The sequence below is a fragment of the Scyliorhinus torazame genome, chromosome 3, assembly GCF_047496885.1.
Source record: "Scyliorhinus torazame isolate Kashiwa2021f chromosome 3, sScyTor2.1, whole genome shotgun sequence".
NCBI classification, from domain to species: Eukaryota; Metazoa; Chordata; class Chondrichthyes; order Carcharhiniformes; family Scyliorhinidae; genus Scyliorhinus; species Scyliorhinus torazame.
The window spans coordinates 95,445,935-95,470,642 of record NC_092709.1 but is presented as its reverse complement, the minus strand read 5'-3'; the positions used below and the strand labels follow the sequence as shown (position 1 = coordinate 95,470,642).

Sequence of the window (24,708 nt, the reverse complement as noted above, 5' to 3'; positions counted from 1 at the left end):
ATGACTAATATGTGGAGGGTAACTGTAATATGTGGAGACTGATGACTATACCTGGAAGATAACTGACATGTGGAGGAGGATGACTTTAACATGTGGAGGAGGAAGACTAGAAATTGATGGCTGTCAGATGTGGAGGAGATGATGGCTGCCATATGTGGAGGAGGATGACTATCTGTGGAAGATGGTGGAACATGAGAAGGATGCCCGTGCACAATGTGATGGATGATTAAATACCGTACTTTACTATTAAAATCACATGAGTCCCGAGAAGAAGTTAAACGCAAAGGTTTATTTTGCAAATAAATGCAAGGCTGCAAAGCGGTGCTTGGTATATCAAGTCCCAGCTGGGGCCATCCGAAGAGGCCGGTTCCCATCCTGGCCGGCTTTTATCGGTCCGTTTTAACGAGCCCTGCTTTTTGGCCTTCAGCCCTCCGGGGCAGTTTCTCTTCCACGTGCCCCATGGAGAGATCAATAACCCAGGGTTATTACAGCCCCCTCCCCCCCCCCCCCCCGAAGTCCACAAGTCCCTCCATCAGAGAGGGTGGAGAAGGGCCCCTTCGTTGCTTCGCTGCGATTTTGCCTCCAGCAGTTGTGGGATGGGTCGGGGGCATATAACACGTCAGCGAGCATCGCTTCCATGCCAATCGTCTGGGGAGTATTGTCGGCGATCTCTCCTTGGTCAACCTGTCATCCGAGCCTATGGATGCGTCTGACTCCATGTCTGACCCTGAGTATTCCGCCTTGCGCATCTCTGCATCCTGGCCCCTGGGGAATGTTGTCCCTTGGCCCCTGGGTGACGGGCAGAAGGGGTGGAGAGCTGACTCATTCAGCAGAGACAGTCCTAGTACAGGCTCCCTGCCTTTAAGGTAATCCACATTGTTCGCTCCTTGGTTTTAATAATAATAATTGCTTATTGTCACAAGTAGGCTTCAATGAAGTTACTGTGAAAAGCCCCTAGTTGCCACATTCCGGCGCCTGTTCGGGGAGGCCGGTACGGGAGACCGTATAAGAGACCGGTCCAGTCCTCTCCACTACGTACCGCCTCCGAAATTCCAGACACAGATCAGACCTTGTCCCCTGGCCGGAAACCTCTGTCCTGCTTTCATTGGCTATGGTATTGTTTCTTGAGATCTTGGGCGTGATTCTCCACTCCCGCGCCGGTTGGGAAAATCGCCTGGGCCGGCAAAATTCCCCGCGACACCGGTCCGACTCCCCCCCCGCGATTCTCACAAGTGGCGGGAACGGCCCCGTCGAGTTCCGTGGGCCGCAGGCCGGAGAATCGCCCGAGACACCCAAAATGGCGATTCTCCGGCACCCCTGCTATTCTCAGGCCCGGATGGGCCGAGCGGCCAGCCCAAAACGGCGGGTTCCCCCCGGCGCCGTCCACACCTGGTCGCTGCCGTCGGGAACAGCACGGGAACGCTGGGGGGGTGGCCTGCGGGGGGGGGGGAGGGGGGATCCTGCACCAGGGGGTACCTCAAATGTGGGGTGGCACGCGATCGGTGCCCACCGATCGTCGGGCTGTCCTCTCTGAAGGAGGACCTCCTTCCTTCCGCAGCCCCGCAAGATCCGTCCGCCATCTTCTTGCGGGGCGGACTCGGAGAGGACGGCAACCACGCATGCGCGGGTGACGCCAGTTGTGCGGCGCTGGCCGCGTCATGTATGCGGCGCCGCCTTTACGCGGCGACAAGGCCTGGCGCATGTAGATGACGTGGCCCCGCTCCTAGCCCATTATCGGGCCCTGAATCGGTCCGGTTGGGACCGTTTCGCGCCATCGTGAACCTCGATGGCGTTCATGACGGCGTGGGCACTTCGGCGCGGGAGTGGAGAATCCCGCCCAATGGCTTCTCTCCACTTTCCCACAAATATTAAGGAATGTCAGGCTAATTCCTCTGGTGCCACCCCGGTGGTTATATGTGACAGCTAAATAGGAACCATGCCGACTTTATCTCCATGGATCCTATGGTCTGTTTCATTATGTCTCTTGTACCGCCCGCTCAGCCAGGCCATTTGAAGAGGGGTGTTACAGGGTGGTCCGAAACCATTCGACTTCATTAAATGTGAGAATTTCTCGCTAGTAATCGGCGTGCTATTATCTGTAATGAGCATCTCCGGGATGCCATGGGTATTAAATGAATGGCGCTACTTTTCAATGGTAGCCCTTGAAGTGGTGGACGGCATCTGGTAGATGTCCAACCATTTCAGTAAGTGTCGACGATTAGCAGGGACGTTCCGGCAAAGTCGGCGTACAGCCGTAACCAAGACCAGCCTGGTCACTCCCAGGGGTGAAGAGACGCTGCTGGTGGGATCTTTTGATGCTCCTGACATGCGGTGCACTGCTGAACCAACCTGTCAATGTCGCCATCAAGTCCTGGTCACCATACGTAGCTTCTGGCGAACATCTTTGCTAAGGTCAGGTCCCTTTGTGTCCACTCACAAATCTGCGAGGCAGTGACTGACAAGGTGTCCATAAAATTCAGGGACAACGCGACCTTGTCTTCCATTGGCGGAGACAGGGGGTTATGTCGGCAATGGGAGCTGGATCAAGGCATCCGCATGTGCGATTTGTGCACCCGGGCGATACTCAAACACATACTCACATGTCGTCAATAAGAGCGCCCATGCTGTATCAAGGCCGAAGCTTTGATGGGATTGCCTTGTTTTCCTTAAACAGAATGAGCAATGGTTTGTGGTCTGTTATGATCGTAAAGCGCCGCCCATAAACATGTTGGCTGCGATGATTACGACCAGCCTTTCCTTCTCGATCTGAACATATTTATGCTGTAAATCAGCCAAAGTCCTTGACGCATAGGCCCGTCATCTATCCTGTGGGACAACGCTGCCCCAGTGTCACATGGAAAGGTATCACAAGCGATCAAGAGTGGTCTGGAAGGGTCGTAGTGCATTAGTAGCCTGGAGGACAACATCTGTTGCTTTACCTTGGCAAACGCCTCTTCTTGGGGTGCCCTCCATGCCTGATGTTTTTTTTAAGAGTTCTTGTAGCGATGCCAGAATGGTTGCAAAGTTTGGGATGAATTTGTCGTAAAGATTTACAAGTCCAAAGAACAACCATAGTTCGGTTGTATTCTCAGGCGTGAGGGTCTGTATGAAGGCTCATACCTTCTCTTCCATCGAGTGCAAGCCATCCTTATTGAACTGGTACACTAGTTACGTGAACTCTTTTGCATGAAATATACACTGCCCCTTTTTAGGTGGACGCCTACCTCAGAGAACTGGCGGAGGACTTCCTCTAAATTATTCAGGTGTTCCTTTTTGGTGGCTCCAGTGATCAGGACATCGTCCAAGTAAACTTCCGCCCTTGGAGGATGCTTTCAATGACTCTCTGAAAAATTACACAGGCGGACGATGCCCCAAATGGAATTCTGGTGTATTCATAAAGACCCCTGCGGGTATTGATGGTCACATACCTCCTGGATGCAGTCCATCAGCATTTCTAAAAGGAATGCTCGACCAGGTTATGTCGGTGCATCAAGAATTCTGTGACTGACTCGCCCTGGGTTCTCCCAGCCGTGTTGAACCTGTACTTTTGTACAATTACCAACGGTTTGGAGTCATAATGGTGTGGCACAAGTGCTACCAGTTCATCAAAGGTTTTTGAATCTGAGCCACAGGGTAGGTCAGGCTTTTGATGAAGCTAAAGGTAGGGGCCCCACAGGCAGTCAGAAGTATTGACTTTTGGCAATCGTCCCCTTTAATAGCATTTGCCCGAAAAAGTAACCCATCTGCTCAGCCAGTTGGGTCCAGTCTTCTACGCTCGCGTCAAAAGCAATGAGCCTCCCGGAGAATGGTATTTTGAAATCTGCTCTGACCTTTTTCCCTTGTAGCGAAATTCAACCATGGTCTGGATGTCCAGAATTGCAGACTATGTTCCATTTCTCCTCATTGCCAGTATTATAATCACAGGAGTTCCAAGAAGGATTCAAACTCAAAGGTTTATTACGTAAATAAACGCAAGACCGCAAAGCGGCAGGCAGTACACCCAGTCCCAGCCAGGACCATCCAAAGATGCCGGTTCCCACCCTGGCCGGATTTTATCAGTCCGTTTTAATGAGTCCCGCTGTTAGGCCTCCGTCCCTCATCCGGGGGAGCTCGTATTCCACGAGCCCCACAGGGAGATCAATTGGGTCGTCCCCGTGGGTCTCGAGGGTTATTGCATTTATGATGTTTAGAATGAATTACATTATGCAATCATACAGCAGGCATATTTGTAGACGATAAGGCCCTACAAACAGCAGTGAGATGAACAATCAAGCCTCTATTTTATTTGATGCTGGTTGTGTCAGCCCCCCCCCCGCACTCCCCTGCTCCTGTGATCTCGCCAGAACACCCACCCACACCTCCCTCCTGCGGTCTCACCAGCATACCTCTTCCTGCTTCTCCAGCATAGTATTCTCGTTTACTTTTCTCCCAGAGTTGGTCACCTTGGTCAGACCCACAATGGAAAAAACACGGCTCTTCAAGTAGTGGAGTAGGATCTTTGCGTTCCCCTAAACCGGCCTAGAGAGGATCTGGGCTTATAGTGTCAAGGTGCTACTAACTGAACCAACCTGACATTTGAGAAACAGCTACAGTAAACTTTAAACCATGTCCGTATTACGTTCATAAATTAGGAAATGAGTTATGGTAATATGACATTCTTCTTATTTGCATAATTTTCTGTGGTAAGTATGGACATTTAATCCTTCAACTTTGGGATATATAATCATAGACTCATTGAAAGTTTACAACACAAGAGACCATTTGACATCTTGTGCCAGTGCTGGCTCTCTGAAAAAAGCTTAAATGACAGAACAATGAAAGCAAATGGATTGAAGAAGTTTGTTTACCAACATTTCAGTAGAAAACAAGCGGGACTTATATTGCTGGACTTGTACATTCCTCAAACCAGAAAACTCAGCAGAAGGAGCTTAAATGGATCAACAAACAGCTAAAAAGCAAGATAAAGAGTAAGAAAAACCTCTACAAATCATGCAGGGAAGAAGGAGAAGCAGGTATATTGGGATGAATATAAGAGAAAGCAGAAACAAATCAAAGGATTATTAAAAGAGCAAAGATTATCCTAGAAAATAGCTGTCACAGAAACTAAACACAACCTTTAAAAATAAATCTCAGCGCTACAACATCAAGCTAGCAGTTGGTAAGCGTGGTGAAATTCCCAAAAATGAGGTCAACAGACTTGTTGACTTTGTTCAAATTTGCAGACTATACCGAACTAGAAGGAGCAGTGGAATCGAATGAGGCAGGTCAGAAGCCAATGAGTTGAAAATAATACCTAAGTGGGCAGAAAAATGACAGGTAAAACATAAAGCAGACATGTGTATAGTACTGAAAATCAAAGAAAAAATAGGCAATATATGTACTACAATAGACTAGGATGAAGCTGAAAGAGACCTCGGAGTCTTTGTCGATTCAATGCTCAAGATAAACAAGTTCAGAGTTAAACCAAGAAAGCCAATAAAACGACAAAGGGAAAGCAGTAAAGTAAAAGTCCGAGGAAGTTGTGACTAAACTGTAGAGTGTTCTGGTGAGACCACACCTTCAATACAGCTTCTAGCTCTAGTTGCTGGGCATTTCAGCATGGGAAGCGGGTCTATGAGAGGCGATCTTTTATAGAAATATGTACGGTTGTTACGGGAATAGAAAAAGTACACCAAGGAATGTTATTTTAAATCAAATAGTGAGATTAGGACCAGAAGTAATAGATTGAGACTGAAACTATGACCGAAGGATTTTCTGGCCTCGCCCTTCGCCAGGATCTTCTGGACCCGCCGTAAATCAAACAGGCTGGCCCAACACGGCCAGGCTGGAAAATCCCAGCTGCGTTTTGGAAAAGTAAAAATATAATTCTCCTGACCACCCGAGATGGTCTTGAAATTTTGCTCTCCTTTTTACTGACTCACTGATTTGCTTTATCAAACTTCTTATAATTTTGAACACTTCTATTACATCTTGGTCCCTTATGAAAGCAGTATCAGCTGGTATCTTATCAGCTCAGTAAGTTCCTCCCATGCCTGTTCACAGCCATCCCATCCTAATATTCTAAGTACTTTTATCGGTTGCTATGGTTCCATCAGTTTCCTCCCTCCCCGTCATCTCTCACTTGAATGAAATTGATGCTTTTTTTAAAATTCAATAGATTAATAACTTACATCTGACTTTGTTCCTGATGTATCATTTTGTTCCACACCATTTGTACTTAGGTTTGTGCTACATATTTAGATGGTTACCGAGCCACAGCTGTCTGCCCAGTGGGAGGATCCCGATCTGTGGAAAAGGGAAGAAGGACAGCAGAGAGCATTTTGAAGAGGTATGCTTATTGTAAATATAAAAACATTTTTCACATCAAATCATACAATTGTCAGCACAGAAAAGTGGCCACTCGGCTTTTTTAAAAAAATATTTTCGTTCAAGGCATTTTCAAATTATTTACAGAATACATGTAACCATCATCCACAACCTATAGTCCTAATACAAAACCCCTCCATGTCCTAACATGATCCACTTTCCAATTATAATAATAACAAAAATAGCGCACAACATAATATAACAACCCAACCCCTCTTCCTCCCCACCCCCTTACGTTTGCCACTCCTTAAAGAAGACGATGAACCTCCTCCTCGAAAAGAAGGGGCGGCGGTGGCATAGTGATATTGTCCCTGGCCTAGTAATCCACATACCCAGGGGACTTTGGTTCAAATCCAGCCAGGGCAGATGGTGGAATTTGAATTCAATAAAAATCTAGGAAGTAAAAGTCTAGTGATCACTATGAAATCAATGTCGATTGTCGTAAAAACCCATCTGGTTCACTAATGTCCTTTAGGGAAGGAAATCTGTCACCTTCACCTGGTCTGGCCTATATGTGACTCCTGATCCACAGCTATGTGGTTGACTCTTAAATGCCCTCTGGGATGGGCAATAAATGCTGGCCTGGCCAGCGACGCCCACATCCCATGAATGAGTAGAGAAAAAAAATATTGAACAAACAATTTCCATACAGTGATACATTTTAGGCTTTCCACTTTCCAGTTCCATATGGAGAGGTTGGAGGTTGTGGGGACGGTGTTCCTGATCTCTGCTATGTATGCGTAGATCATCACAAAGGGCTGGTCAGGAGGGAAGACAGTCACTTTCAGCAAACTATTGTGCACCTGGCTACTGAGAATGGCATGGTTGGTGGTATCTGTCTCTTGCTTTGCAAGGGAAAATCGCAAAAAGGGGAAGAAAACTTGTGATATGACTTTCCCACATAAGCAAGTTTATCTATCATTTGCTAATCATTGGTGGACTTAGAGAAATGGTGCGCAACCCAGTGGTTTCTCTTCTTTTTTTGTGAAGGAATTTTTTTTTTCCGGTTCGTAGGATGTGGGAATCACTGGCTAGGCCAGCATTTATTGCCCATACCTAACTGCCAATAAGAATGTGGTGATAAGTGGTCTGTATGAACTGCTGCCATCCATGTGGTCTTGGTACAATCACAGTCTGTTTGGAAGGAGTTCCAGAATTTTGAACCAGTGACAGTGATAGCCAGATAAATAGTTTCAAATCAAAAAGCTGTGTAAGTGGAGGAGAATTTGGTGGTGTTTCCATGCCCCCGCTACATAGTCCCGTCTAGGCGATTGAGGTCAGGACACTTGGCAAGTTGCTGTGGCATATCTTGTAGATAATTGCAATCACAGTGCGCGAGTGGTGAAGGGAGTAAATGCTTAACGAGGGGCGCCAATCAAATAAACTGATTTGACATGAATAACGTTCAGCTTCCCGGGTGTTGGCGATGCACTCATCCAGGCAAGTGGAAACTATTCCATCACAATCCTGACTTGTACCTGGTAGATGGTGGAAAGACATTGTCGAATCAAGAGGCAGTTACTCGCTGCAGAATGTACAGTCTCTGACCTGTTGCAACCACAGAATGTATGTAGCTGGTCAAGTGAAGTTTCTGTCCATGTTAACATCCAGAATGTTGATGGTGGAGGATTCATAATTGGTAATGCTATTGAATGTCAAAGTGAGGTGGTTGGGGATGTTCGCTGCCTGACAATGATCTGGTGAGTATGTTACTTGCCACGTATCAACCCAAGTTTGAATATTGGCCAGATCTTGTTGCCCATTGCAACATGCCTGTTTCACTACCTGAGGAATTACGAATGGAACTGAACACTGGAATTTTCAAAAACCAATCCCATTTCTGACCTTGTGACAGAGGGAAGGTCATTGATAAATTAGCTAAAAATGGGTAGGCATGGGGCACTACTGTGAGGAACTCCTACAGCGATGTCCTGGGACTGAGATGATTGACTTCCAACATCACAACCATCTCCTTTTGGTTTGGTTATGACTTCAACCAACGAAAGGTTTACTCCTGATTCCCATTGACTTCAGTTCTGCAGGGCTTCTTGATGGTGCATTCGGTCAAATGTGGCCTTGATGTCATAGGCAGTCACCCTCACGTCACCTCTGAAATTCAACTCTTTTGTCCATGTTTGAACCAAGGCTGTAATGAAGTCTGGAGAAAAGCAGTCCTTGCAGAACCCAAACTAAGCATCGATAAGCAAGTTAGTAAGTGCTGTTTAATACTGCTGACACTTTCCATCATTTGCTGATAATTGAGAAAGGCTGATGGAGGGGTTTGCTGGATTGGATTTCATAGAATCATAAAATCGTTACAGTTCTTTTTTTTAACAAATTTAAAGTACCCAATTCATTTGTTTCCAATTAAGGGGTAATTTAGCGTGTTCAATCCACCTACCTTGCATATCTTTGGGTTGTGGGGGCGAAACCCACGCAAACACGGGGAGAATGCGCAAACTCCACACGGACAGTGACCCAGTGCCGGGATCGAACCTGGGACCCCGACGCCGTGAGACTGCAGTGCTTCCACTGCACCACCGTGCTGCCCTCTTAAAATCGTTACAGTTCTGGAGGAAGCCCCAGGTCACTGTCTGTGTGGCGTTTGCACATTCTCCCTGTGTCTGCGTGGGTATCACCCCCACAACCCAAAAAGATATGCAGGTTAGGTGAATTGGTCATGCTAAATTGCCCCTTAATTGGAAAAAACGATTTGGGTATTCTAAAGTTATGAAAAAAAAGAATCCCTACAGTTCAGAAGGAGTTCATTCGGTCCATCGAGTCTGCACTGACCCTCCAAATGAACACGCTGCATAGACCCTATCCCCATAACCCCACGCAACATTTGGACACAAAAGTGGCAATTTAGCATGGCCAATTCACTGGACCTGAGCATCTTTTGACGGGGGGGTGGGGTAACAATAATCTCAATCATGGCTCCCCTCAGTCTCCTCTGCTCCATGGAAAACAACACCAGTCAATCCATTCTGTCTTCATAACTAAATCCCTCCAGCCCAGGCAACATTGATAGATCTCCTTTGCACCCTTTTTTAAAAAAATGAATTTACGAGATGTGGGCTTCGCTGGTTAGGCCCGCATTTATTGCCCATCCCTAGTTGCCCTTCCGAAGGTTGTGGTGAGTTGCCTTCTTGAACCGCTGCAGTCCTTGAGGTGTAGGTACACCCACAGTGCTGTTAGGGAGGGAGTTCCAGGATTTTGCCCCGTTTGACCTGTTGTGATTTGATTTTTTGTGAGATTCTTTAGTTCTGTCTGCTTCAGCTGTTTAACATGCATGGAATCCTGGGTACTGTATTAGGGAGGAGGGCTTTACAGGGTCAATTGAGATGGGTGTGCTTTTGTCATGTCCGGTGTCTTGGTTAATGCTGGGTGGTCGGTCCAGTTTTTTCTTTATTCAGCTTTTTCAGAGTGGTTTGATATAACTGAGTGACTTGCTGATTAGTTCAAAGGGCAGTGAACACATCGCAATGGGTTCGGAGTCCATGGGCTGGATTCTCGGCGGGACATTATTCGCTGGCGGTGGGATTCTCTACTCCTGCCGCTTGTCAATGGGATTTCCCATTGAAGCCACCGCACACCACTGGGAAATCAGCAGGCGGGGGTGAGCTGCCAGCGGGAGCAAAGAATTCCGGCCCATATATGCCAGACTGGATAAAGATGGAAGATTTCCTTTCTTAAAGGGCAGCACGGTAGCACAAGTGGCTAGCACTGTGGCTTCACAGCGCCAGGGTCCCAGGTTCGATTCCCCGCTGGGTCACTGTCTGTGCAGAGTCTGCACGTTCTCCCCGTGTCTGCGTGGGTTTTCTCCGGGTGCTCCGGTTTCCTCCCACAGTCCAAAGACGTGCAGGTTAGGTGGATTGGCCATGATAATTGCCCTGAGTGGCCAAAAGTGTTGGGAGGGGTTATTGGGTTGCGGGGATGGGTGGAGGTGAGGGCTTAGGTGGGTCGGTGCAGACTCGATGGGCCGAATGGCCTCCTTCTGCACTGTATGTTCCATGTCATATTAGTGAACCAGATGAGTTTTCAACAACAATCCAGTAATAGTTTCATGGTCACCATTACTCATGCCAATTTATATCAGATTTATTTAATTAACTGAATTTAAATTCCCCAGGTAGGATTTGAACCCCTGTCTCCAGAGCATTAATCCAAGCCTCTGGATTTCTAGTCCCATAACATAACCAATATGTCTGAAGGTGAGCAGTTCTTGAGGGAAATGTGAAAAAAGATCTAAAGCAAACAAAATAAAAGGAAAACTAGAAAATAGGTAATATTAGGAAAAATAGAGACGCAAGGGTTGAAACTTGAGTAGCATTATAACCAAAACATTGAACTGGAAATCTGATCAGCCTTATTACAACATAGAATTTGTCTTATCTCTACCTCTGTACACATGCTTTCATCATCGCCATTTTTACCCATTCCCATTTTTTAAGCAACAAAAGTTATTCCATTTGAAAATAAAACCCTGCTAACTTGTGTTGATACATATTGCTCTTGCAATTTGGTGAATTATTAGTGATTCTAAACCAGTCTTTCTGTCCTTTTGTTGATTTGTGAAGGATGCGACGCATGTTCGAGCAGATAGGCCTGGATGACTTTAAAACAGTCAATGTTCAGATTTTGGGATCTGAAGACACCTATGGAGAGCAAGCTGTAAAGAGGACAGATGTATGTGAAGTGATTTTATAAACCATAATGAGTGATTTGGGTGTCATGAGTAACATTTTGCAGTTTTGCCTCTGCATCTTTTTGTCAGTTTGAGATTGAAGTAACCGAGTCTGTGCAAACAATCATTTAATGAAAAATGTCTGTCCTTTAAGCCTTTCTTTCCCCCCATGTTGTGGTACATTAACACATTTGTCATATATTTATCCCTTTAAAATTCACACTTTCACGATATTTTTAAACTTTAGTCAAATATTCCCATTTTTCAAAATATCATACTTTCACACATTTTCCTCATTTAATGACATTAAGCTGCAGAAATGAGGCAGAATGTTAAAGAAATCTAAATGCTCCCTTTTACCTATTTGCTATGGATGTTTAATTGTTAAGGTAGAAGTGTCCAGTATTGCTCAAGTGCTGTGGTTTGGTTGTACAGAGTCCCCGTGAAGCTGTTATTTGGCTGGCTGTTCACCACATGCAGAAGAAAGCCTTGGAACTCTTTTCCCGTGAAATTGCACCAGCTGGTACTGGAATGGGTAAGTGGGCATTGCTTTTTGGGTATTTAATCACAAAAAAACTTATCGAAATAGCATTTGGATTTATTTATAGCCAGATTCATTTCTTTCCTCACTTAAATTTTACTTTAAGGAATTTAAACATTTCAACCAGATTACACATTGATGCAGGAAATTCACTAAATATTTAAAATGATCTGCCTGTTCTGAATTTTCAGAAAGCAAAAGAAAAACATTCACTTAAATATGGTATTGGCTTATATTTTTGAAATGACATTTACAGAATCGAACATTGATAATCTCACTGTGCATATTCATGCTATAATGTAACATGCATCGAGTTTGAGGCAAACATTGACAACGGCACAGCTCCACACGTAGGCACAAGGGGATGGATTCTCCGTTATCGGGACTATGTCCCCACGCCAGCATCATAACTGTGGAGTTTCACACCAGAAAAACCTAGCCTTGCAGGGGCTAGCAGGGACCCGGCGTAAATCTAGCAGCTTTTGCTGCAGATACGGGCCCCCACACCTCTGGGCGGCCGCACTGTGCTCCATGGCGGACTCGGACTGCGGAGCTGGCCCCTGAAAATAGACCCCCCCGCCCCCCCGAGCGGCTGACCGCCCGCACAAACATTTCTCAGCCGCGTATCCTCCGATCGGTCCGCCCCCGACCAGGGCGCCACGCTAGTTTCCCGACCGGCTGGACCACATTAGATCCACCCGTCGGGACTTCGGCCGATCGGGGGCGGAGAATGGTGGAGCGGGCTCCAGCAATGGCCCCAGGTAGGTCCTAGATGGTGTGGTGTATCCCGCTTTTCGGGACCCGCAGAATCGGGGAACTGGCGCCGGTCCTGATTCCGTGCGGGAAAATGGATTCTCCGCCCCCGCCGCGATTTTGCCGTCTGGGTGCGGAGAATTCAGCCCAAGGTCTTTCCTATGCCTTTCCATTGGGTTATTTGTTGTGTGCAACTGTGGTGTGGGTTGTCACATTAACCCCCTCCCTTCCTCTCTAGGGATATGTTGTGGGGCTTCATAGATTATCATAGAATTTACAGTGCAGAAGGAGGCCATTTGGCCCATCGAGTCTGCACCAGCTCTTGGAAAGAGCACCCTACCCAAGGTCAACACCTCCACCCTATCCCCATAACCCAGTAACCCCACCCAACACTAAGGGCAATTTTGGACACTAAGGGCAATTTATCATGGCCAATCCACCTAACCGTATCCTCCGATCGGTCCGCCCCCGACCATGTGAGAGGAACCTAGCAAGGGAATCCAAACTACTTCTTATCTGCCCAGTCTTCTGACTGGAGCCTGTATGACAGGTTGCCTAATCTACAGGCCTGCAGTGGGAAGGGCCCAGCTTCAATGTAGTAATATTTAAAACATTTCCATTCAATTAAATGTTACCATAAACATGGTATTCACTGTCAGGGCTTGGGTAAAAATCAGGCCCATTTGAATTACATTGTAGAAGGCAATGCGTATCCATGAAGCTACAGCCCATCAAGGTTTCACTGCCTTGAGAAGAGGGAGAAATTAATAAATTTTGGCAAGTTTGGTAGATGTATGAATTTTTCTTCAGTTGCTTCAAGTAAAAACAATTAAAACAATTTTATTCAGAAATAAGTGTCTCCCTGAGTTGCAGTGACACTTATCTCCAGTGTGAATTTTCATCTCTATACACTAGTTTGCATCATCTTCACCAATTGCTGATTGGCATACTGTAACAAATGTGAGGTTTTATAAGATTGTTATATTTTGGGACCATGTCTTTAATTTGGGGCAAAATAGAGGAATGAAAGGATGCATGCGGCCTGTTCTGAATTCTTATGACTGAAAGTCTGGGTGGCTTGGGTGTTAAAGAGGGACTCAGGATGTTTTACCGGTAAGAAGGTGTTGGATGTTCATACCTGTAAACACTGACCAAAGCTCTGCGCTGACAGTGGCTAGATTGTTAATCTCCGTGGTCCCAGGAAGATGGTAGGAATGTCAGGTTTTGTTATATTTACGTTGTCTACTTAGTTTCAAGACAGAATAAGACTCGGAGTTTAAAGGATAGTTAATTAGTATTCTCAAGTGAATAGAAAGCCTATGTGATTCACATTGGCATGGAGATGGGCTTTGGGAGGGGAAGCATCCATAGGAAGCCATTGTAGTCTGCCAGAATCAGAGATAAAGAGAGCCAAGAAATTGAGACAGCAAGTCTCAAGGATTTGGTGCGTAAGAATGCGATGGGAGCTTGCGCTCTGATTGAAGATATCATGTTCATGAGGATTTAAAGAAGACTGAAGGATTTGCCGAGGATTGGCTAAAGGAAGGAATCTCCACAATAACCCTAACCATAAACACCAGTTTGGGGATTCAAAATTATCTGGCTGGAGAGGATTCAAAGTTATCTGGCTGGAAAAATCCTCAGGAACCAAGAATTGCTTGGACTAGTTTCAGGAGAATAGGATGTTCACTCAAAGGACAGACTAAAGTAGAAGAGAGAGATATTGTCAGTTTTAAATGTTAAATATGGATTTATTTCTATAGTTTAGGGTATACTTTGACTAAACACTATTTTAGTCGCCAATGTTGCTTTTAGTTTGTGTGTTGATGTGAAGGTCTTAATTTGAAATCTTGTACAATTCCTTTAAGTTGGTCACTGGGAATTCAAATTGATTTTTAAGCTTTTGGACTTGATTGGGATCGTTACAAATATGCTGAATGGAATAGGGAAGCAGAATATTTTTTAAGAGGCGTGAAACTTGTAAATGTTGATGTTCAGAGAGATTGGGTGGCGTTGTGAACCAGAGGGAACCCATCCGAGTAATTTCCGGCTCCGAACCCACCAGGGGGCATGTGGGAAGAGTGTAAAATTCTGACCAATGGAGAGTCTTGTCAGGATAGATACTGAGGCATTCGGCACGATTCACTAGGAAAATTTCCAAGTCTGGTTTCAGGTACGTTTGGCGGGTTGTTTCCCAGCAGCTGCCGTGCCGAGATTGACACCGGGATTCAACGTCACTTAGCCTTTTTTTTGGCCTCGGGGTGTATCTCCCCATTGAGGCCACACTTAGAAAGACTGGGGAGCTGAGTTCACCAGCAAGGATCGGCTCCTCACCGTTCTGGGCGCCATTTTGAAAGGATGCCCCCGATCTCTTACCCTTCACCCCCCCCTCCCGATAACCTTTCTTTTGCTATCCCCCCCCCCCCCAAGCCCACCCACACACCATTTCATGGGCATGACCCCCCCAGGCCTTGACCCCTGGCAGTGCCAATCTAATACCTTGGCACTGCCAGCCTGGCACCCAGCCGGTGCCAAGTAGGCATCCTGGAAGTGTCATCTGAGCACCGTGGCACTGGCAGGATGGCATTGCCAGGGTGTCAGGCTGGCAGTGTGAGGGTGCCAGGGGAAGTGCCAGGGTACTACCTTGCCTTGTCCCCGACAACGCAGGTGGCTCTAATGGCCTGCAAGAATCCCGAGGTTCCATCACGCCTGGTCCACCCACTATTGTGGAAACCAGTGCTAAACTGCACTTTGTTGAGGTCTCGCTGAGGCGGCTGTTGACTCCTGGGTGCCAGGTGAATATGGTGTCCAGATATTTAAATGAGCCCAATGGCTCATTTAAATATCATTACATGGCACACGTCCAGTGATGGCATGATCCAACTCGTGCCCAGCACCGCGACAGGTGACTTGCGTGAGGTTCCGTGCCCGGTGCGGAACCCGACTTGGGGTTCTCCCGCGATTCACCTGCACCGGGTGCAATGCCGTGGGAAAATCGCGTACATTGTTTCCCCTGGTTGGGGGACCTAAAACGTGACACGGTCTCGGGAGAAGGGGCCAATCAATGTAGAGGCCTACATAAGGCAGCACGGTAGCATTGTGGATAGCACAATTGCTTCACAGCTCCAGGGTCCCAGGTTCGATTCCGGCTTGGGTCACTGTCTGTGCGGAGTCTGCACATCCTCCCCGTGTGTGCATGGGTTTCCTCCAGGTGCTCCGGTTTCCTCCCACAGTCCAAAGATGTGCAGGTTAGGTGGATTGGCCAAGATAAATTGCCCTTAGTGTCCAAAATTGCCCTTAGTGTTGATGGGGTTACTGGGTTATGGGGAGGTGTTGACCTTGGGTAGGGTGCTCTTTCCAAGAGCCGGTGCAGACTCGATGGGTCGAATGGCCTCCTTCTGCACTGTAAATTCTATGAATTCTATGATTTTGGCCTGAGATGAGGAGAAATTTCTTCATTGAAAGGTTTCTGAATCTTTGGGATTCTTTACCCCAGAGCATCAGAGGTTTGTTGATGCTCCATCATTAAATTGATTTACGGCTAAGATAGAGAAATTTTGGTCTCTCAGGATCCGAGGGACATGGAAAGTGCCAGGAAAGTGGAGTAGAAGCCCTAGACCAACCGTGATTGTATTAAATGAGGAGGAGACCTGACGGGCTATATGATCTTCTCCTGCTCCTATGTTTGATATTCTTATGTACTTATCTTTCTTGCCCTTTATTAATTCCATCATCTTTTTAAAGATTATTTTTCCCCTCATAACACACGCCCTTGCTTGGCCAATGGGGAGTGCAGGTAAATTATTCTCTCTGTACCTGGACGCTGGAAAGTATGATAAGAGTGGACTGAGATTGTTCTCAAACTTTTTCTTCACTCTCCAGACAAAACTGCTTCACCTTGTCCAACATTTGTTGCACCGCATTGCACATGTCACTCTTCACTGAAATTAATAATCTAGCCATGCCAAAAATGTTTTGCTTCCAAGACACAAATTCACGAAACTAATACCTAAAATGAGAAGTTACTATTTTAAAATTTGGTGCTTTTATCACTCGGACAGAGAGGTGTATGGGAGGAAATGTAATAGAGATTTTCAAAATTATGAAAAGTTTTGAGAGGGAAATATTTCATTGTTTGCACTGACTGAATTAATAATGACAAGGTGTATTATAACAAAAAGAATTAAAGAGAAGTGGAAGAATTATTCAGGTACAGTTAGAAAAATGTTGAAACTTTTACCCACAAGTGGCTATTGAAGCAGAGACTATGATGACAATTCAAAGGGACTTGGATAAATATCTGGAAATGAAGAATATAAAAGCTTTGGGCAAGAGCAGGAACTGGGTTTGAGTAGACGGCGCCAGTCAAAGTGCACAGGCACAACACTCAGTCTGTGTGGCTGTTTCTCTGGTTTTGTATGTTGCCTTTTCAACAAGTGCAACAACATGGTTTTGATCAAAAGTACCCCCATGAACAGAAGCTGCTCAAAGACCTTTGTGATTTTTAAGCAGATCTTTAAATCTCAAGTGTTTTGTACCTTAAACTTGTTTCCTGGTGTTTGGTATTAGTTGCTTTCTTCATCTCCTGTCCCATCGATCTCTCACGTAATGGTGAAATTCTAAACTCTTCTCTCGCTCTGCAGTGCGTAAAGATGAAAAGTCCAGAAAGAAAGTTGGAAAGAGAATTTAATAGATTTTGTTACTGAAATAACATTTGTAGAGTCAAAGGGTTTATTTAAAATCCCAGTATGGAAAGAGTTGCAGCTTTTTTTGATATTTCTGTCAGCACTAATCTTTGTCTAACGACAATCCAACGACAAGTTTAGCAACCTTGAAGTCGTTATTTTCTTTGAGGGCCTTGCAACCATTTCTTTCTGCTTTCCATTTCTTCTCGACAGAAATTGCACTGATAGAAAGTATGTGCATGAGGTAGTTCATAGACCAGTCACAAGATTCACAGTTAAATTCACGACTATCTTAATTCAGCTTTCTGGTTAACATTGTCTGTGATTTTCCTCTCTTCGTCAGTATAAGTGTACTTATGGGTAAAACGATCACAGACTGCAAGGGTTCAAGTGCGTGAGAAGGATTATGTAGATTTTGTTTTGCTAAAGCAAGAAAGATTGTTTGCACTGGTTGTTGAATTGGTAACTAGAGGGCACAAATTTAGGATTATTGCAAAAAGAATGAAAGGGAAACTGGGACAATTGTCTTCACACAGTTATTAGAATGTGGAAGTATCACATTTTGTGTACTCACACAATAGCATTCACTAGAATTATCTATAAACCCATGAATGAGGTGTGGCACAAGTCCAAAGTTGGTCAAGTAAATAGGCCAATTAATAGACTTGGTGTTTGTTGGTAATGAATGTAGCGGATAATGACACAATGTACTTATTGACATAGGCTTTGAATTAAAATCCACAAAAGTCTTATTTTCTTTACAAAACCCTTTTGAGTGCAATATTTTCCTAGGAGCTTACAGAATATAAACCTTTCTAAGGAGGGGAAATATTTTCATTGCATGAATAAGGCAATGACTTATATTATGCAGAGGCAGAAAAATGAAAATATAGACACGAGGTGTGAAATTCACCTCAGATGCTAGATAGAACGAAACAGACATTGGCAAATTGGAAGCCCATTTTACATTCCTCCATCTTTTTCCTTTCCATTCAAATCAATGGAAAACTAATTGGGTGGAGTGTAAAATAGTTTGGCTTTTACAAATGAGCAGTTTGAAGTGTGGAAGTCATTATTCAGCATTTGTTAATGAATACTCACTTGTTAATGAATTCATTAAACTAATCTAATTTTGTCTGTGAAGGAATGGAAGTGAATATTTTCTGATTGGATGGGTTACTTCAGTTGTCCTATAAACACAATAGAGGCTAAGACTAGGTTCATTTCATAATCAAAACAGTGTTACCTAGCATTACTTTAAAATATAATTTTGACTTTAAAACTGCTGTGTTCCTAAGCTGTTACATTACAGTGAAGCAACATAATAAACCCTTCACTCTCCAAACTTGTTGCTCGGATAGTTCAGTATGTAACACTGTTAAAGAGAAAAATCAATAATCTACCATAAGAGAGGAGTCCTTCCTGAAGGAGAATGGGGCCTGTTGACTTATCCCCAAATGTTGGTTTTCTGCTTCCTTGTGTTTGTTCTTAGGATGCAATTGAAGCTGGAAAATTGTCATTTGTTGCCTATGCCTAGTTGCCCTGAGAAAGTGCATGTGGTGGGGGGGGGGGGGGGGGGGGGGGTTCTTCTCCTTCAACCACTGTGCTTTTTCTGTGATGATAGAGGAAAGTCCTGGTTTCTGAGCCAGCAATGACAAAATAATGGAAATTTATATCAACAGCATGATGACTTGGAGGAAGTCTTGGAGCTGACAATCAGTGCTCTCACAATTCTATTCTTGTTCTTTTTTGTCGTGGAGGTTTCAGAGGAGGAAGAAACCTTGGTGGACTGCTGCAATGTGTCCCGCACATACTGCAACCACAATGTATCAGTGGTGGAGGGATTGGATGTACAGTTCAGTGGAAAGGAACTAACCCAGTAAATTGTACTGTCACAGATGCTGTTGAATGACTTGAGCATTATTGGGGATGCATCAATTCAGGTGAGTTGTGAGCATTCCAGAGGTCTTGTGACACACTGGTAATGTCCCTACCTCTGGTCCAGAAGCTTCAGGTCCAGAAGCTCCAGGTTCAAGTCCCACTCTGGGATTTGATGGCCATGGAAAACGTGGCCACACCAATTAATTGCCAGCCTACAAATCAGCCCAATACCCCTGATGGCAGGTAGCAAGAGTGGGAGAGTTTCTTGGTCAGCAGAAGGCATTCGCAAACTACAGCATTACTTTGCCAAGATAATCATGGACCAATCCAATAAAAGTCCATGGTCACCTAGGCCCTCTTAGGGCATGGTACCTGAAGTGATAGTGGGAAGGCTCTGAGTGGTAAGGAGGTGAACTACGTGCCAAAGCACCTTGCCACTATCCTCTTGTAACCATGATGATAATATAGCTCTTCAGTACATCATTGTGGTGTGCTGTATGTTACACCATCCTGCCCTGCAGAGGGGGGTCATCTGAACCCTGAGGAAGAAGAGACACCCTCATCAGATGAAGACAATGGGGAGGACAAGATAGCTGCAGTACAGCGGCATCAGTGGCTCCATGATGCAGACACCCATGCAACGGACATCAATCCCAGAGAAGCGTCAATCCAGCATCCGCAGTATTTTGCTTTTGCTGTATAGGCTTGTATTATAGTGAGGGCCAGATGACTCTAGGTCTTCATCAGTCGTTATTGGCATACCACAGCTTTGGCATACACAAACCACACATATCCATCCCTTTCTGTAGACCTGATGCTGACCCCTGTTGAGGCAGCCAGCCAACCACCGTCTACTGATAACTTCATCCCATTCTTAACTTTCCATAACGCCATGAAGCCCACAACCACTGTGAGTCAGATGTGGAACTTTTAAAAAGGTTTTAATTCATTACACAGAAATCAAGATATGCAAATTCAAACAAGCCCCAGCACCATGATTGTGTGTTTACATGCTCTTAAAATGTTTGCAAGTGATGCTGTCAAGTGCATCTCCAGCATCTGTAGACAACTTTGAGGCTGCTGCTCTTCATTGCCCTTGACCTTGGAGTGTGGTGGACACCCACTGGGTGGTGCCAGCCTGGATGGCTCGGGGAGGGGCTCCTGCACTGGTGCAGGATTGTTCTCTGTAACACGACTGCTGGAGGAGCTCAGGGCCCTGGCAGAGGGGTTGGGGTTTACTGGCCACTCACGGAGTGCCCTTCAAGGTATTCTCTAGTTGTTCAGCTGGCAGCTCCTCAGTCCTCTCGGTGCAGGCTAGCATCACCCTGCTTTCTGTGGTGGTGGTCATGGAGGGATATCTGGGGACAAAGTGCACCTCTCACTGCCCCAATGCGGCTGTGAGGTTATGGTGCCAGCAATGGTCTGCAGGTTTCTGCAAACACCAGGCAGCCACTGTGTGGTACCCTGTGTCAGCTCATCCATGATGGTCGCCAACCTCTCTATGGAGAAAGCAATATGCTCAGCTACCTGAGACATGGTAGAGCTCATGGCCTCCCTGGACTCCTCGATTGCGCCTGCCTTCTCATTGCCTCCAGCAGCCACCCACCCCGAGCGTCTCTGCTGTCTGCCTTTTTATGTTGTTTTAAATTTCTAAGATACTTCTGTCCAGTGGCTATACCACCTGTAGTAGTCGCACATTTGGCAGCTCCCACTCGAGGTGTTTTTTTTGGTCCTTTTCCCATTTTTGCTGGGTGGATAGTTTTGTGGATAGAGGTTTTGCGGTAGTTGAGGAAAGTTAACTCCACTGGTGTTGTAGGTGGATGGATCCACAGATCACCAGTGGGTCGAGAAGAAGGGAGCTGTTGGAGCAAGAAATTCTTTGTGCGCTACAGGTGGAAATGGCGGAGGGTAAAGGGTCGGCCCTGCCTGTCCAGTGGTCAACGGAGCAGCTGCCGAACTTCTTAAATGAAAAGTTCAGCCAGCAGAGAAGGGAAGCCCAGGAGGACCTGGCCAAGATGGTGGAGCCGCTAAAAGCGGGGATCGATCGGGTGGAGCAGAGGCTGGGGACCCAGGACCAGGCCATTCGGAAAGTGGAGAAGATGGTGGGGGAGCACGAGGAGCAGCTTACCTTGTTGCCTGCTGAGGTCGGGATGATGTGGGAGACCCAGAAGTGGCTAAAGGAGAAAGTGGAGGACTTGGAGAACTGCTTCCAGAGCCAAAACTTAAGAATCATGGGGATGCCAGATGGCATTGGGGTGTGGAGGGGTCGTGGGGTTCGGGGAGTGGGGGGAGGGATCCGTGGACGTTCTCGTACTTCTCCCATGTCCTCAGGGTGTACTCACGGATTGATTCTTTTGTGGTGGACAAGGTGCTGCTGGTGGGGAGTGGTCGACCCTGGGTGTTCGGCAACTGTGGCTTCAGACCATGCGCCACACTGGGCGCCCACAGTGGAGGTTGTATGTGGGGTTGTTAACAGATGAGGAGGTCTGCGAGCAGGTGAGGGCCGCCATCCAGGGGTACGTGGAACTGAATGATACGGGTGAGGTTTCGGCCACCGCGCTATGGGAGGCGCACAAGGCAGTGGTTCGGGGGGAGTTAATATCAATCCGGGCGCACAGGGAAAAGGTGGAAAGAGCAGAGGTGGCAAGGTTGGTGGACGATTTGCGGATGGATAGGAGCTATTCGGAGGCCCCAGAGGCAGGGTTGTTGAAAGAGATGCAGAAGCTCCAGATGGAGTTTGGGTTGGTGACAACGGAGAAGGCAGTTGGGCAGTTGCGGAAGGGCAGTGTCCGAGTACGGGGAGATGGCTAGCAGGATGCTGGCCCACCAACTTAGGGAGCAAGAGGCAGTGAGGGAGATGGGAAGGGTGAACGACTGGAGGGGAAGAGTGGTACTGGACCCGGTGGGGGTGAATGGGTATTTTGAGGAGTTTTATAAGAGGCCCCTGACGAATCGGAGCCCTCGGCCGGCAGGGAGGGAATGCGGTGATTCCTGGACTGGTTGGAGTTCCCCAAGGTGGAGGAGGACCTGGTGGAAGGACTAGTGCTCCCATTAGTCTGGTGGAGATGATGGAGGGCATGGGAGTGATGCAGACGGGGAAGGCCCTGGGCCCAGATGAGTTCCCTGCAGAATTTTATGAGAAGTTTTCTGGGGACCTGGGGCCCCTGCTGGTCAGAGCATATATGAGGTGAGGGATAAGGGGGAGCTCCCCTACATTATCACAGATTTCCATATCGGCCATTCTCGCCGGCCAAGTGCTCCACGAGCCCGGTGGCGATGGCGGCCCTGAGGGTATGGGGAGAGTGGACCCAGCATTTCAGGTTGGAAGGTGCCTCGGTGTTGGTAACGATTTGCGGTAATCATAGATTTGCACCGGGGGGGGGGGGGGGGGGGGGCGTCGGATGTGGGGTTTCGGGGGTGGCAACGGGCAGAAATCGAGTGGTTTGGGGACCTGTTTGTGGGAGCAGCTTTTTGAGTTTAGAGAAGTTGGAGGAGGAATATGAGCTGCCCAGTGGGAACAGTTTCCGATACTTACAGGTGCGGAATTATGTGAGGAAACAGGTGCCGCCCTTCCCCGGTCTGCTGCCCCCAGGTCTACATGATAAGGTGGTGTCGAAGGAAGGAGTGGGTGAGGGTAAGTGTCCGACATTTACAAGGAGTTAATGTACTGGGAAGGATCTCCGATAGGAGAAGTCAAGCAGAAGTGGGAGGAGGAACTGGGGGCAAAATGGAGGCTGGGTTGTGGGAGGAGGCTCTGAGGAGAGTGAATGCATCCTCAGGCTCAGCCTTATCCAGTTTAAGGTCGTACATAGGGCGCATATGACGGTGGCTAGGATGAGCAGGTTCTTTCAGGAGGTGGAGGACAGGTGTGGGTGGTGCGCGGCGAGGCCCGCGAACCTATTCACATATTTTGGGCATGTCTGGAATTGAAGGGTTCTGGCAGGGGTTCGTGGACGTAATGTCCAAGGTGCTGAAGGTGAAGGTGGCCCCAAGTCCAGAAGTGCCGATATTTGGTGTGTCGGAGGATCTGGGAGTCCAGGGGCGAGAGAGGCCGATGTTTTGGCCTTTGCCTCCCTGGTAGCCCGGAGACAGATTTTGCTGCAGTGGAGGGACTTGGACCAACCAAAGCGGGGGGGTGGGGGGGGGGGGGGGGGGGGGGGTGAGCGTCCTGGCGGAGTTCCTAAGGTTGGAGAGGGTCAGTTGATGGGTTTGCCCGGAGATGGAAGCCGTTCATTGACTTTTTCAAGGAAAATTGAGGGGGGGGGGTGAAATGGGGATGGCAGGACAGGAGGATAATCTTTTAATAATCGTTTATTAGTGTCACAATTAGGCTTACATTAACACTGCAATGAAGTTACTGTGAATATCCCCTCGTCGCCACATTCCGTCGCCTGTTCGGGCACACAGAGGGAGAATTCAGAATGTCCAATTTACCTAACAGCACATCTTTCGGGACATGTGGGAGAAATTGTAGACTCCGCACAGACAGTGATTCAAACCCGTGTCGATAGCGCTGTAAAGCAACAGTGCTAACCACTGTGTTACCGTGCCGCCAGCAGGGAGGTTGGCCGTTTGGGTAGTTATTTGTTTACTGAGGTTTGTGTTCTTACCCTTGCGTTGGTTTGGTTTAATGTATATACAAGTGCCTTAATAAAAATATTTAAAAGAAATAAAAGTAAAACATGTCTCCAAAGAGGTTGATATACTTTTTAAAAATAAATTTAGAGTAGCCATTTGTTTGTTTCCAATTAAGGGGCAATTCACCTAACCTGCACATCTTTGGGTTGTGGAGATGGATTCCACGCAGACACGGGGAGAATGTGCAAACTTCACACAGACAGTGACCCGGGGCCGGGATTGAACACAAGTCCCCAGCGATGTGAGACAGCAGTGCTAACCACTGTGCAACCATGCGCCCTGAGGATGATATACATAACTCGCTGCATTTTAAGCATCTGCAGTTTGTTTAATAATAAATAAAAAGAGAAAAACAGGAAGACATTAAACCCAAGAAAGAAACAATTTGTTCTTCCTGTAAACTTTGCCACCCCAGGGTATTTCTTACTAAAAGGAAGATAGCTGTTAAATACAATAATTAAGAAGGAAGAGCAATAGGTTAATTATTTTCTTGAAACCTCTCAACTTCCTAGTATTTCAGCAGTTAATTAAATTGATTGCAGAAACACAAAATCAATTTTTCAGACATACATATTTACCGCACCAGCTGAACTCAATTCTTTGTCCGTATGGAATTTTTGTTAAAAGGCGCAATTTGATTTAGGGTCTAAAATGTGCTCCTAATGGGGACTTACATTTGGAAGCAATAGATTATGTGTATTCAAATCCCGAGATCTTTCGACAGTTAAAGTAATTTGTGTCAGGTGTGCGCTCACAGTCATCCAACATGAACGCTGTAGACTTTGTATGACTTAAAATCACACATCAGATTGTACACATCAAAATGCAAAAGAAAATTCACTGCTGAGAAATGATCACTGGGCTAGAAGAATGTTTAATGTTAGCCCACTTTCCGCAGTGGTTAGCATTGCTGCCTCACGGCGCTGAGGTCCCAGGTTCGATCCCGGTCCTGGGTCACTGTCTGTGTGGAGTTTGCACATTCTCCCCGTGCCTGTATGGGTCTCACCCCCACAACCTCAAAAGATGTGCAGGGTAGGTGGATTGACCATGCTAAATTCCCCTTAATTGGAAAAAAATAATTGGATGCTCTAAATTTATTTTTAAAAAATGTTAGCCCACTTTTAATATGCCTTGATCTTGTTTTTATTTTGCAAGGT

At 46.4% G+C, this 24,708-nt stretch overlaps 1 protein-coding gene across 2 annotated transcripts in view; it reads left to right on the top strand.

The window, feature by feature from the left end:
• Positions 1–24,708, top strand: part of lratb.1 (lecithin retinol acyltransferase b, tandem duplicate 1) — a 270,816-nt gene that overhangs the window by 145,450 nt on the left and 100,658 nt on the right. For both annotated transcript variants that reach the window (XR_011940145.1, XM_072496002.1), the window contains exons 11-13: positions 6,222–6,328; positions 10,947–11,055; positions 11,489–11,588. Coding sequence is in view for 1 of the 2 variants with exons in the window: in XM_072496002.1 (XP_072352103.1) it covers positions 6,222–6,328; positions 10,947–11,055; positions 11,489–11,588 (316 nt within the window). In the remaining variant the exon portion in view is untranslated. The remainder of the gene's footprint in view (positions 1–6,221; positions 6,329–10,946; positions 11,056–11,488; positions 11,589–24,708) is intronic.